At 36.6% G+C, this 13,598-nt stretch overlaps 1 protein-coding gene across 1 annotated transcript in view; it reads left to right on the top strand.

Annotated features, from left to right (window-relative positions):
* The window catches only part of LOC126175631 (integrin alpha-PS2-like), a 402,904-nt gene that overhangs the window by 384,785 nt on the left and 4,521 nt on the right, over window positions 1-13,598 (top strand). Inside the window, exons 16-18 of the mRNA XM_049922517.1 lie at window positions 2,400-2,575; window positions 2,671-2,762; window positions 10,052-11,362. Coding sequence (XP_049778474.1) covers window positions 2,400-2,575; window positions 2,671-2,762; window positions 10,052-11,362 — 1,579 coding nt within the window. The remainder of the gene's footprint in view (window positions 1-2,399; window positions 2,576-2,670; window positions 2,763-10,051; window positions 11,363-13,598) is intronic.

The following is a 13,598-nucleotide window of genomic DNA, read 5'->3' as shown; positions in this document are numbered from 1 at the left end:
GAATAGCATAAAGATGGCATGTACCCATGCATTGTTTGCAAGAAAATCACATCATATCACGGTCCAGTTGTATTACATATACGTTCATGTTGTGCACATCAATTTTGCAGAATTAAAGTTCCTTTCAATACCCATACCTCCCTAATGAAGCATTTGCAGACCTATGTTCATAAAACATTTTTTGTTCAGAGTTACTTATACTATCACTGTTTAAAATATTGACCTTTCCTCCCCAAACAGCCTGTATATCTCTCTGTGCACCTTCTTTATAACTAGAAATATTTTCCTTCTTTATTTTATTACAGTTATGAGATGTTAGAAAATAATTTATTTTCTAATTGCCTCTATATTTTTTCCTTTATTACACCTTTGTATGCCCTAAAAGCTGTAATCTCAAACTGCTACATATGGAGTGTTGGGGCATTGCTTGACTAGCTCCAGGTTGTCACCATTTCTCAAATTAGGAACATGTTACTTCCGAGCATATGACAGCGAGTGGGTTTTAAAAAAATGAGAAGTGCCTTTCCTCCTTGAAGTTAGGATGCATGAAAGCAATGCTTCTACCAATACTGATTATGGACATGTGAGTGTACAATGAATTCAACACTGTTTACATAACTATGAGATTTTGCTTACTACGGTTTATGAATATTCCTTGGTTTATATAATGTACATTTATGAGGAATTGAATTACTCAGATATAACTAACAGAATGTAGAAGCCTCTTTTGCCCTGATGATGGTGGCAAGAATTGTGACAGTGACTCCACAAGACACCAAAGTGTTTGGAGTTGTTCTGATTCATTACCACTCAACTATTGTTCATAACTCTTGGAGATTAGTCACAGGTGGGTCCAAGGCCAGCACATCTTGTTTGATGCCACCTCTAGAGTGTCAAAACTAGGTGACTCAGAGGGATGGGGGTGCATGAGCATGTCTGTGGAGTGTTCATCAGGAATGAAGTTGTGCTGCATATTGCTTGTGATGTGTTGTAGACGAAAGAAACTATGCACATGATTTGACCAAAGGTCCCTGTATTACTCGCTGGTGACAGACAGTCACAGACAAATCAGAAACCTTATTTCATCCCTTTTAAAGATTGCCTACATAAGACTGCAACCACTAATTGTGTGAATTGTGCCCTTCTGGAAACAGGGATGCATCATATGATGTAGTTTTTGACATACTCATACCCAGCCATCACCATAACATGTATCGTACCTCGACAGCTCAGGTTTACTGTTCCCACAATTTCAACATCAAATGATGATGTTTCTGTACTTATGCTAATCTATGTGCCCTGTGATGCATGATGAGGAGTATACAAGACTGTCAGCAGCTTTTATATTACTCCTACTGAAGTCTCTCAACTAGAACTTCTTACTGGTCCAATTACATTTGTAGGGTGTAAGATTAATTTTTCTTGCACTACTACAGAGGTTGTAACAGGAAATTCATGGATGACCTTGGCTATAGTAAGAGGAGACGAGAAGCCACTTCCAGGACTGGAGAGTTATTATGACAGAGATATTATAGCTTTCCGCACGTTTGCTATAGGAGTTGTAGCAGACAGGAATTATGGTACCTGTGTGGTTCTGAAATGTATGAGTATTCACTGCTTATTGCTGTCCAGCATTGAACCAGCTTAATGACTTGCCTACTGTGGCCCATCTATGCAGACAGAACCTCTACAGGGGAAGTTCTGGTAGACTCTTAAGTAATTGGGAAGCAAAGGTAGAAAAATCCTCTAGCTTTCAGATTAATTCTGTTTTGGGCTAGAACGTCTACACACATGCGCATGTGCATGTGCCCCCCCCCCCCCCCCCACACACACACACACACACACACACACACGTGTGTATATGTGTGTGTGTGTGTGTGTGTGTGTGTGTGTGTGTGTGTGAAAGAGAGAGAGAGAGAGAGAGAGAGAGAGAGAGAGAGAGAGAGAGAGAGTTTTCAGTCTTGTCTGTGTGTCTGTCAATGACCAAACACCTCTACTACTTATTGAGTTGTTGCCTTTAGTTACAAATTATTTACAGTTTACACATTGTAGTTCATTCTTGCAACAAGTTTTGCTTGAAATGATGTGTTTATGGTGTACCCTTTGAATAGTGGCACTTGGAAGAACTAGTACCTACGCAACTTTGGAGACTGAGTATATTACAATCTCACACCTACTATCAAATACAGTGGCCTTGTCAATATTTTGCTGGACCCTCAAGCAAACAGCCAGTAAAAGGCTTGATAACAATCCAGTTATGTGATGTGATGTGATAAGCTGAACTATTCCATTTCCTTTAGTGACATTATCACTCTCTCCAATGCAGACATTATCTGTAATTCAATTACTCAGCGATGAACATATGAAACTTTGTAATTGATGTGATACTTCTATTGCAGAGCATCAAATCCACAAGAATTATATTATAATGCAACAGCCTACAGTGCTGTCAATATAACTCGTGAGTCAGAGATTGGACCCCAGGTGACACATACATACACAATAGTCAATCAAGGGCCATCTGACATTGTGGAAGCTGAAGTGTATGTCCTTTGGCCAATGTACACACTTGCAGGTACAATTTGATGCATGTTTTAAATAATATTATATTTAATGATGCAGTATTAAAATCAAACATTTAACATCAAATAAATTCTCTTATATGTTAAGGTGATCCCTTCTTTTATGTACTGGAGCAACCTGACGTCAGTGGTCCTATTGTCTGTGACAAGCTGGTAGATGCAAATCCTTTTACTCTAAAGGTAAGGAAAACTTCACTGTCTGTTTGTCAAGTTTTATTGTTCCCTCAAATAACCAAGATTTAACTTTTTGGACTTACAGAACGTACAAGCTACATGTATTGAAAAATTAATGTTCCATTTCAGACTTCTACACATTACCATTTCCAGAAGTACCCAGCTATCCTTTAACAATGTTCAAATGATTTTGGTAATGTTTCACTACCATCATCATGCTCTATAACTAAATTCCACAATGAGTTAACTGTTAGCACACTGTATATTCTCATGACCACCAATGTTAAATCTTAATTAATTCCTTCATCTTCATTCTCTCTGTGTCCTACATTGACCCTCTTAGTTGTCATAGTTCATTTTTCTTCTTGCTACTAATCCATGCTGGTTTATTTCTCTATTCATTACAATTGTTTGATTCAGTTTTAAGTCTTACCTTTTTCATCATTACTTACAGATTTTTCAGTTGTCATCTATTTGAGTGAAACCACAACTCTAATGGTTTAATTTTTGTTTACTGTTGTTATTCAGCTGCTGATCAAATACTTATTTTTTCCACCAGTGTACATACTTGTTGCATCTATATTTCCATCTCATTCACAATGAGTTCTTTTGTATGCATTATTTTTGTTCATTAGCTATCAAGTACCATATTATGTGGATAAAAATCAAAATATCAGAGAGAAAACCTCTTGTCAAAGTTTAAAGAAAACTGCTGTATTAACAATTAACAGATCAAACAGAAACACTGTTTGTTCTTTGTGGGCATTTAAAACATACCAACTGATTTGGTAGTATATTACGACAATATGTGATAATGATGTTCGAATTGTTAAAATAGCTATGGTATTTAAAGAATATTACCACAGAGTTCTGAGCAAAATAAAATGTAAATATATAAAAACTACAAGCTCTAGATTCTTTTATAGTTAACACTGTATTACAATATGTTACATATGCTGATTGGTATCAGCTTAAAACTTTATGAAAATATGGATGCTTTTAATCAATTCAGTCGTGGTATATGCTGAACATTGTTTATTTCTGTTACATCACTTCATGAAAAATGTACAGATGCTGAATGTAAAAATGATATAAAGTTCTTCAAATCTGAAAACGAATTTATAAATATGCTATGATTACTCATACAATATTATGTCTTCTTTACTGAAAAATATCTCCATAAAAAGTATTGGAAATTAATATGCAGAAAGCACAAATGTTTTATATAGTCATGTTGTCATCTATATTTCTCCCACAAACCATGGACTTTGACATAATGGGATAGCTTATGTGCCATAACAGATAGCACTAATGTAGACACAACCACATTGGAAGGTTATCTGTGGAGAGGCCAGACTAACTTGTGGTTTCTGAAGAGGGACAGCAGCCTGTTCAGTAGTCGCCAGATCAACAGTTTGCATGATTAGAGGATCTTACCTTGTACCATCAACCAATCTGGCCATGCTGTGTTTTAACTATGTCACAGCTGAAAGCAAGGAGAAAGTACAAACATTATATTTCCTGAGGTCATGTGGCTCTACTGTATGGTTAAATGATGACGGCACCTCTTGGGCAAAATATTCTGGAGTTAAAATAGTCCCCCATTTGGACTTCTGGGCAGGGACTACTTGGGAGGATTTTGTCATCAGAAAATACAAATGTAACTTTCTACCAGTAGGAGTGTGGACTGTTAGCTATTTAATCTGATGGGTAGGTTAGATAATTTAAAAAGAGATATGGACAGATTGTGCAGAGAAATGATACAAAACCAAATAAAGGTAATGTAGGAGTAAGATTTTAAAACGGGAATGTGATTGTCTTACTATGAACAACAAGATGACCACATTATCTACATCTACATTTACATCTACAAGATTACTCTGCAATTCACATTTAAGTGCTTGGCAGAGGGTTCATCGAACCACAATCATACTATCTCTCTACCATTCCACTCCCGAACAGCGCGCGGGAAAAACGAACACCTAAACCTTTCTGTTCGAGCTCTGATTTCTCTTATTTTTTATTTTGATGATCATTCCTACCTATGTAGGTTTGGCTCAACAAAATATTTTCGCATTCGGAAGAGAAAGTTGGTGACTGAAATTTCGTAAATAGATCTCGCCGCGACGAAAAACGTCTTTGCTGTAATTACTTCCATCCCAATTCGCATTTCATATCTGCCACACTCTCTCCCCTATTACGTGATAATACAAAACGAGCTGCCCTTTTTTGCACCCTTTCAATGTCCTCCGTCAATCCCACCTGGTAAGGATCCCATACCGCGCAGCAATATTCTAACAGAGAACGAACGAGTGTAGTGTAAGCTGTCTCTTTAGTGGACTTGTTGCATCTTCTAAGTGTCCTGCCAATGAAACGCAACCTTTGGCTCGCCTTCCCCACAATATTATCTATGTGGTCTTTCCAACTGAAGTTGTTCGTAATTTTAACACCCAGGTACTTAGTTGAATTCACAGCCTTGAGAATTGTACTATTTATCGAGTAATCGAACTTCTTTTGGAACTCATGTGGATCACATCATAGCCAAGATAAACAAAAACCCAAGACACATCACAGTTGCTCTGCAGATAACGAGATCTAAAAATGTATGATGAGATAAAGGAAATTATTCACCATGTCTTGAAAATATAATTTTGATGGGGGATAGGAATTCAGTAGTAGGTGAACATGGAATGGGGTAAAAGAATGAAAAGGGAAGCCATCTGGTAGAATTCTGCACAGAGCACTGTTTAATCATTAGTAAACCTTGTTTTATAAACAGTAAAAGAAACTTGTGCATGTGGAAGACGTGGAGACACCAGAATTCCTAACCAGATTTTAAACTGCAGAGTATTTCCAGGAACAGATGTGGTACCTACCACAATTTATTAGTTATGAAATGCTGATTGAAGATGTAGAAAATCCAGAATGATTGGAAGTTAAGGATATATGATCTGGATAATGTAGAAGATAGAAAGATTGTTGAGAGTTTAAAAGGGAGCATTAGGCAATAACTGACTGAAGTAGGCAAAAGAAATACAATAGAAGGTCGATGGGTAGAGAATGATGACAGCAGACAATAACACATCCTTGGGTAACAAATGAAATGTCAAATTTAAGTTACAAAATGAAAATATCTTTGGAGAAAAGAGAAGCAGCTGCATGAACATTCAGAGCTCAGATGGCCAGACAGTTCAAAGCAAGTCAGGAGAATCTGAAAGGTGGTGGTAATGGAAATGGAAATGAAAGAAGAAATGGATTCCTAGTCAAAACAAGATACCTGGAGTGCCTGACGTTCCTAAAGGAATGATTAAAATGCTTGGGAGAACCAGACACAAAACCATACCATCTGCTAAGTAGGATATAAAAGACAGGCAAAATACTCTGAGAAAAGTGTAATAATCCCAATGACAAAGAGGGTATATGCTGTCAGCTATGTATATTATCAAACCACAATTAACGGTTGCAAAATAGTAACACAACTTATCTACAAAAGAATGAAATGACTGCTGGAAGCTAATATTGGGGGAGGGGGGGGGGGGGGGGGGGGAGATCATTTTGGTGCCACAGAAATGTCAGAAAATTTAAGCAATACTGAACCTACAAGTAACAGATGAAGGCAGAAGTAAAGGGGATATGAAATGCAGGCTTGAAACATGTTAACATCAAATATAAATTTAAGCGTTAGGGAGCCTTTTCTGAAGCTGTTTGGCAGGGGTACAGCCTCGTATGAAAGTGAAATCTGGATGGTAGACAGTTCCCACAAGATTTTGGATTGTAGTCCACTGAAGAATGCTGAAGGTTAGATGGTTAGATCAAATAACTAATGATAAATTACTGACTCAAATAGGGGGAAAAATAAACTTGAACAAAAGAAGGTATTGGGTATTAGGACAAATTCTGAAATCCTGAGGCATCGCGGATGGTTTACTTTGAGAGAGAGAGAGAGAGAGAGAGAGAGAGAGAGAGAGAGAGAAAGAGAGAGGGGGGGGGGGGGTAAGTGTGGACAGTAAAATTGGAGAGGGAGACCAAGGCTTGGACATAGTAAGCAGATTCAAATGGATGTAAGTTGCTGTAGTTATGCAGAAATGAAGAGACTGCTCAGGAAGAATTAACATGGAAGCTGCATCAAACCATCTTTGAACTGAAGACCACAACAACCACCTTTATCTCATTAACTAACACACTTCTTTTTAATGTGACATTTCCAACTACACCATATTGGAATGTAATTTTTATATAACAATGCTTTAAATGTTAAATGGAGAAATTCAACAAAGCATTAAAATTCTATTTGTGAATTGTCAGTTAAATAGTCAAATACTCTTCACTATATGTTAAACATTACAATTAAAATAGGGAAATAAAATATGAAATTTATTACTTGAGACAGGGTGCTCATCTACATCTACAATGTGCAAATCGTTGTTAAGTGCATAGCAAAAGGCGCTTTGCTTATTACGATTTCTTCCCTTTTTGTTCACATATGGAGCACAAAAAATTACTGTTAAAATCCTCTGTGCACACTGCAGTTAGTCTAATGTTATATTTGGGGTCCTTACATGTGTAATATTTAGTGGGATGAGATGTAATTTTGGATTATTCTGCTACTTGAAACTTTGTAAGCAAGGTGGTGCAGGATGGTTGATGACTATCCTGCACCACCTTGCTTACAAAGGAGGATGACTATCCTCAGGAACCTGAAAATTCAGTTTTGCCAGCATTTCCAGGACTCTCCTACATGAAAAGTCATGATGCACTTCTCTGCTTATGTTCAATAGCTGCTGTTAGCACTATCTGCTATGGTTGAGAAACATTTGAGGATAGAACAGAAGAGAGTTCTATAGCAGTTGCATTTGTAGGCTGCATTTTCCCACTATCCTAGAATTAAACCTGCTTTATCTATGACTCAGCCTATGTGATCATTTCATTTTATATCCCTACAAACTGATACATCCTGTTCTTTGTACGAGTTGACTGATTCCAACTGAGACTCACAGCGGTTGTAGCCAAATGCTATGAGTTTCACCCATTTTTTGAAGTGTGCAGTACAGTGTGTCTCAGGAAGAATGGTTAGTATTCAGGGATGTGACAGGGATGAACATTCAAAGCAGAATCCTTGTAAACATTGGGTCTAAAATGCATACCTTAAGAGCTATGAACAGTTGTTCACTAGAAGAGATGTGTTTCACATTGTCCCTAAATTCTAACCATTCCTCCTGGGCCACCCTGTATTACACATCTGAATGTTTAAAGCAAGTTGTCAATCTTTGTACCACTTTTAAATCTAATGAATCTCTGATTAAATATTTGTGAATCTTTTTTCAGATAGTGTCGTATTATACTCATATATAACTGCATCATCGGCAAAATGTCTGAGGTTACTATTGATACTGTCAGCCAGGTCATTAATACAAATGAACAGGTAGATCCTAACATAGGTCACATAACAGGGCTGTACTCTCATTACCATGTGTTGATGTGGTACAAAGCCAAAAACTTTTCAAAAGTCAAGAAATACCGCATTTACATGACTGTCTTGATCCATGGTGTTTAGGGTGTCATCTGAGGAAAGTACAGTATTTCTCCTATGACCAGTGTTTTCCTAATATAAACTTGTTATTATGGAGGAGGTTACTGTGTTCAAGATAACTCACTATGTTTTATCTCAGAATATGTTTTAATGTCCTGCAACAACAGATCTCAATGACATTGTATAGTGGTTTTCTGGATCACTTCTAGCTACCATTCTTGTAGACAGCTGTGACCTGTGCTTTCTTCCAGTCACTGCATAGTTTTTTAATCTAGGGTCTACAGTATATTATTGTTTAAAAAGGAGATAACTCAGCTAAAAACCATATTATATGATACTTGCAGAGGTGAGAGTGTTAAACTGGAGCAGTACCTCTGGATCATTTTTGGAAAGGAAATTTGAAAATGGAGTTCAGAATTTGTTTTTGCTCTGCTATCCTCAATTTTGGTTTCTGTGTCATCCACATATGTCTAGACACTAACTATGATGCCACTGTCAGCTTTAACATAAGATTACAATTTCTTTGTGTTTTGTAGGAGGCATTTTACTTTTGCTGTGGCAGTCATTAAAGATTTCATATATTGGACTTTTGATTGTCAAACACGTTTCATTTGACATCTTTCTATCTATAGCTCAATGTTATGTTTTACATAACTGTGCAGTAGCCACTGTGTACAGAAACTTGTAAAGAAACAGACTGTTTATCAAGCAGGGTCTCTCCCAAAAGGAACTGTTCTATAGTCCTCAGTCAGCTATTTTTTTAAATGTGTTCATCAGCTGTTCTGTTGGTTCACAGTTTAGTACTTCATACATTATGAACAAAACACACAACACTTGTGTAATGTTCTATAATACTTTTATTTGTTTAGTTATAGTTTAAAGTCTTTGATCTCTTAAAATTCAGAGCCACACAGATTTATTTTTTTACCCAATGATGACCAAACAGCCAAAACTCAGTTAGTTAAATAATAAATATTGTGGAATATTAAACAGGTGTCATGTATTTTTCATTCATAAAGCATCCCTTTAATCTTGAGCCACAGTTCCTCTACATGCTTCTGTCTACCTTGAGATATGATCCTACTGCCAGTTAACCTTGTGAACTGAAGATGTAAATCTTTCTGCTTGTATTTGTTGCCCTTTGTATTTTGGTAATCACTGTTGCTACAGCAACCTCATGGTCAGTGATACTGGTTTCAGGGTGGACACCCTCAAAGAAGACAGATCTATTATATTTCCATCATAAGCGTGATAATGAACTATATGCTCCATTTAGTTTTCAGAGAAAGCATATGGTATTATTTTGTATCATATCTTGCCACATCAACCACTTAAAAAACTGTAATTATTCTATCATTTGTTGGAAGGCTCAAGTCTCTTCTAGTTATTATTGGGGAACTTTTTTTTTTCGGTCTGAGCGACCTGCCCTTCCTTTTTAACCTTCCCCAATTTTTACTTTTTGTATGTGTCTATCACAGTACTGCATTTTTCTCTTCTTGAAGCTAGCACTCGTAAACAATCCTGACTCATGATTTATTAAAGTTAAACTTAGTTAGGAAAGATTTAAGAGTGCGAACTGAAATATTCAGAATACTGGAAGATAAATCAGTTGCACAGTTTCAAATTTCTATCATTTTTATAAGTCCAAGACTATGATCACGAATATGCAAATTGTGTATCATGTAGATCTTAAACATTCTCTCTAAAAGCATTTAATATGGTTAAATAACTAAAATGTGCTATTTTATTTTATTTGTTTGTGCAGATTGAACAGAGAGGAAAAGGTCTGGAAGGATCAATCTACTCTACTCAGCAAGGAAACATAGATGCAGGAGGAAGTTCTGTATCAAAAACTACATCAGAAGTAACAGTTGGCGGCAGATCTACAATCACTGAAACACACCGTGTAACATCTAGTAACACTACGTATCACCAAATAGCAGGTGCAGACACAACACATGTAGAACACAAAGCAGAGGGTGGAATTTTCTCAGAAGATAAATTGTCAACAGGGCAATCGTCATCGACCGTAAGTGAAGGAGGTGGTCTAACATATAAACAGCAGTTCGAAAAGGGACACGACGGTGGTGAAGGATACAATATTACTTATTATTATGGACCAGACAATGAAACTAGCACAGGAAGAAGGATCTATACTTACCGAAACTATACAGTTACTTGGGATGAAAGTGGAAAGCCTACACGACATTATAGCAACTACAGCTTTTCTACTTCTGAAGACAGTGAACGAGCTTTCGGTCTAGTGGAAACAGGTGCTATGGGTGCTGGAATCAATAAATCAGTTGAAAGTTATGAGTCATCACAAGTACATCATCGTCCATCTCCTAATACATCTCAGTACAGTAGTACTGCACATGTGGTGACTGATCACAGTATTGTGCAGCCCGTTGCAAAAGAAGGTGGCATTCGTTTTGTACCTGCTCCTGGTTTTGGAGGTGAAGAGACTTCGGATACCTTACATGTTGAAGAACACCTCTTCCCTGGATCTGTCACTTCTGATGGTCAGTTGAAACATTATTGGATTTCAGGCGAACCAAACACTGTTAGTCAGTCAGGGACACACAGGACACTGAACGACATTAGCAGAGGCACTGCTTCACAGCATCATTCATCAGGCTCAGCACAGAGTGCACATTCCCACCTTGCCAGCAGTACTGAGGATATTGGAAGTGGTGTCAGAAAATATAGTTCTCAACAATGGAGTCATAGCCAGTCTTATCCCAGTGCCACAGAAGAGAGGCATTATGAGAGTGTGGATGGAGAAACAGAATATGAGTATGAGGAGGAAGATGAGTACTATGAAGAAACAGATAGCATGAATGCTGATAATTCTAGGCATTCAGCCAATTTGCAGCAATCCAAAGAGAAAACAGATAAATTTAAGCTTTACAATAGATTCAGAAGGGATGTTGCAACCGACAATGACTTTCAACAACTGATCCAGTGCAATTCTACAAAATGTATTCGTCTCAGATGTGTTGTTAAGAAATTTATCAAAGATCAAGAAATAAACATTCAGATACGTTCACGAGCATGGGTGCAAACACTTAAAAAGGTAAGGATAATGTAAAACTGCTATGTCTTTGTAACCATAATCAGTTAGTTGTAACTCTACAACCACAAACTCTGTTTCACTCACAAATGTAGGGTGGAAAAACTAGTTGATCAAATTGGCAAATGCATTACTTCCTAGACAAGAGAAAAACTATATGGAGGAAAGAACTAAAGCAAATTCATTATTCATTTTTTTCTTAGCCACTGGAAATGATGAAAATGTTCAGGCAAAAATGACATAGGTCAGCCGTACTTTTTCCAATTTTTCAGTCAGAAAATATCTGTGTCCATGTTAAGTTGACCAATCTGATATTAAATACATTGATAGGCAGTTAGAATTCAGTTATAAAATTCCTTACTCCCCTTCTCAAAAATTAAAGTACAGCATGAATATTCTTTTCCTTCTCTCTCACACTCCAGGGCAGTACAGACGGAAAGTACAAAAATTTTGCTAATCTCACATGATGGACATTGATCCCTTAGTTCAGAGAAAACTGTTCGATCCACTGAAGGACGTCATTATAGCTTTCCGAGATGGAAATAAACAATTCCAGGATCTTCTTTTTTGACGAACAGCCATCAAGTCCAGCTAACAGCAAGCCCCATTGGTCTTTGTGTTTTTTTTGAGGCTCAGTCAAAATCGAAGAGGTTTAGTCGTGATATTTATGAACTTTCAGGATAAAAGGTACCATTAGTGACAAGATAAAAATATAAAATCAAAATCAACCTTTTGTCGAGTCCCATATTCATGGCTCCAAAATGCAGGAGAACATATGTTTTTGACCTATGCCAAATTGCCTCTCACGTCACACACACAAGTTATAACTAGATAACAGACAACTGCTGTAAATTTGGGGAGTGCAAAAACCATCTGTAAGTCTTAAAGACTTAAACATCACTGCCTCGCAGAGTGCTGCTTATAAAGCCAGATTCATTTTCTATTTCTCTTTCCCATTTCCCACTGAACTGAAAGCTGGGACATCAGTTTCACAAAACACAAAAATCCAAGTAGAACAATAAACTAAAAGAGCAAAAAATAAACATAAAAAATAAAATTAAATTAAAAAAAAATTGCGGTTATCCAAATGTTTCAAACACAAGTTAGCAGTAATGCTGTGGCCCTTAGATCTCTTTGGCATGCAGTTACCCACTAATGTCAGTACAGTGATTACCGGAGAAGGTATTAAGATAATAAATAAATAAATATAAATGCTAATTGCTCACTTTTGTTACTTAGATCAATTAGCTTTTCCACTCTATAAATATGAAACTATTCTATCAAGCAATGGCAGCGAATTCTATAAAATTATTAGTAGTTGCTTTAATAAGTAAGGCTATCGGATAAGATCATAATACAGTCACGAACATTGTCTATGGAGAAAGTACCCTGCCTGTAAGAAATAAATATGGCACCCAACATCAAAGCTATCTGTAATTTAAGAATCATAATTATAAAGAATGAATCACTGCTTGTTAAAAGCTAATTACATGTCATTCCACTTTAGCCTCAACCATTTCCAGGGGTACACACTTTCTGTTGGTGCTTTGCTCCCCTTTACTTCCCCATAACAGATTGCTATGTTATTTTTTAACTAATGCATAAAACTATGTTTACCGGATGGGACTCAACCTCATATGAATACCAAGGTTTCTTTTGTAAGTAAGAATCATAGTACTGAGGATTCTGTTGTAAATAAGAATCATGGTTTACAATGAAGCCATTAACTCCCTTGCAACATTTTAAAATATCAGCTTTTTAAAGTTCACTACAAATGTTTCAACTAAATATGTGACATTTATTTCAGAATGCCTTTATTCACAATTCAGACTGATTTATGGTGTAACACAACACAAAAATTGTTTACATCTTCTAACCTTGCAGAATATATTTCACAATAAATTTAAATAATGTACCTACGGTTTTCAGTAAAAGGATTCAGAATGACATTTCAGCAGCAAATTTTTCAATTTTTACAAAGTAGAGTAACAACTTACAGCACAGTTACACTATTTTGATGTGCTTAGATTTTCTTGCACTGGACTGGACTCTTCATATTTCCTGTGCCTTATATTTTATATTTTTATTTACAAAGGAAAGTAACTAGAAGACACAAACATTACAAGTCTATCTAATGGAGGATGAGTGTGGGTTCCACAAAAATGTAGGAACATGTGAAGCAGTACTGACATTATGACTTATCTTAAACGACAGACTGAAGAAATTCAAACCCTATTTA

Source organism: Schistocerca cancellata, chromosome 3 (assembly GCF_023864275.1).
Source record: "Schistocerca cancellata isolate TAMUIC-IGC-003103 chromosome 3, iqSchCanc2.1, whole genome shotgun sequence".
NCBI classification, from domain to species: domain Eukaryota; kingdom Metazoa; phylum Arthropoda; class Insecta; order Orthoptera; family Acrididae; genus Schistocerca; species Schistocerca cancellata.
This window is presented reverse-complemented; position numbering and strand designations above follow the sequence as displayed.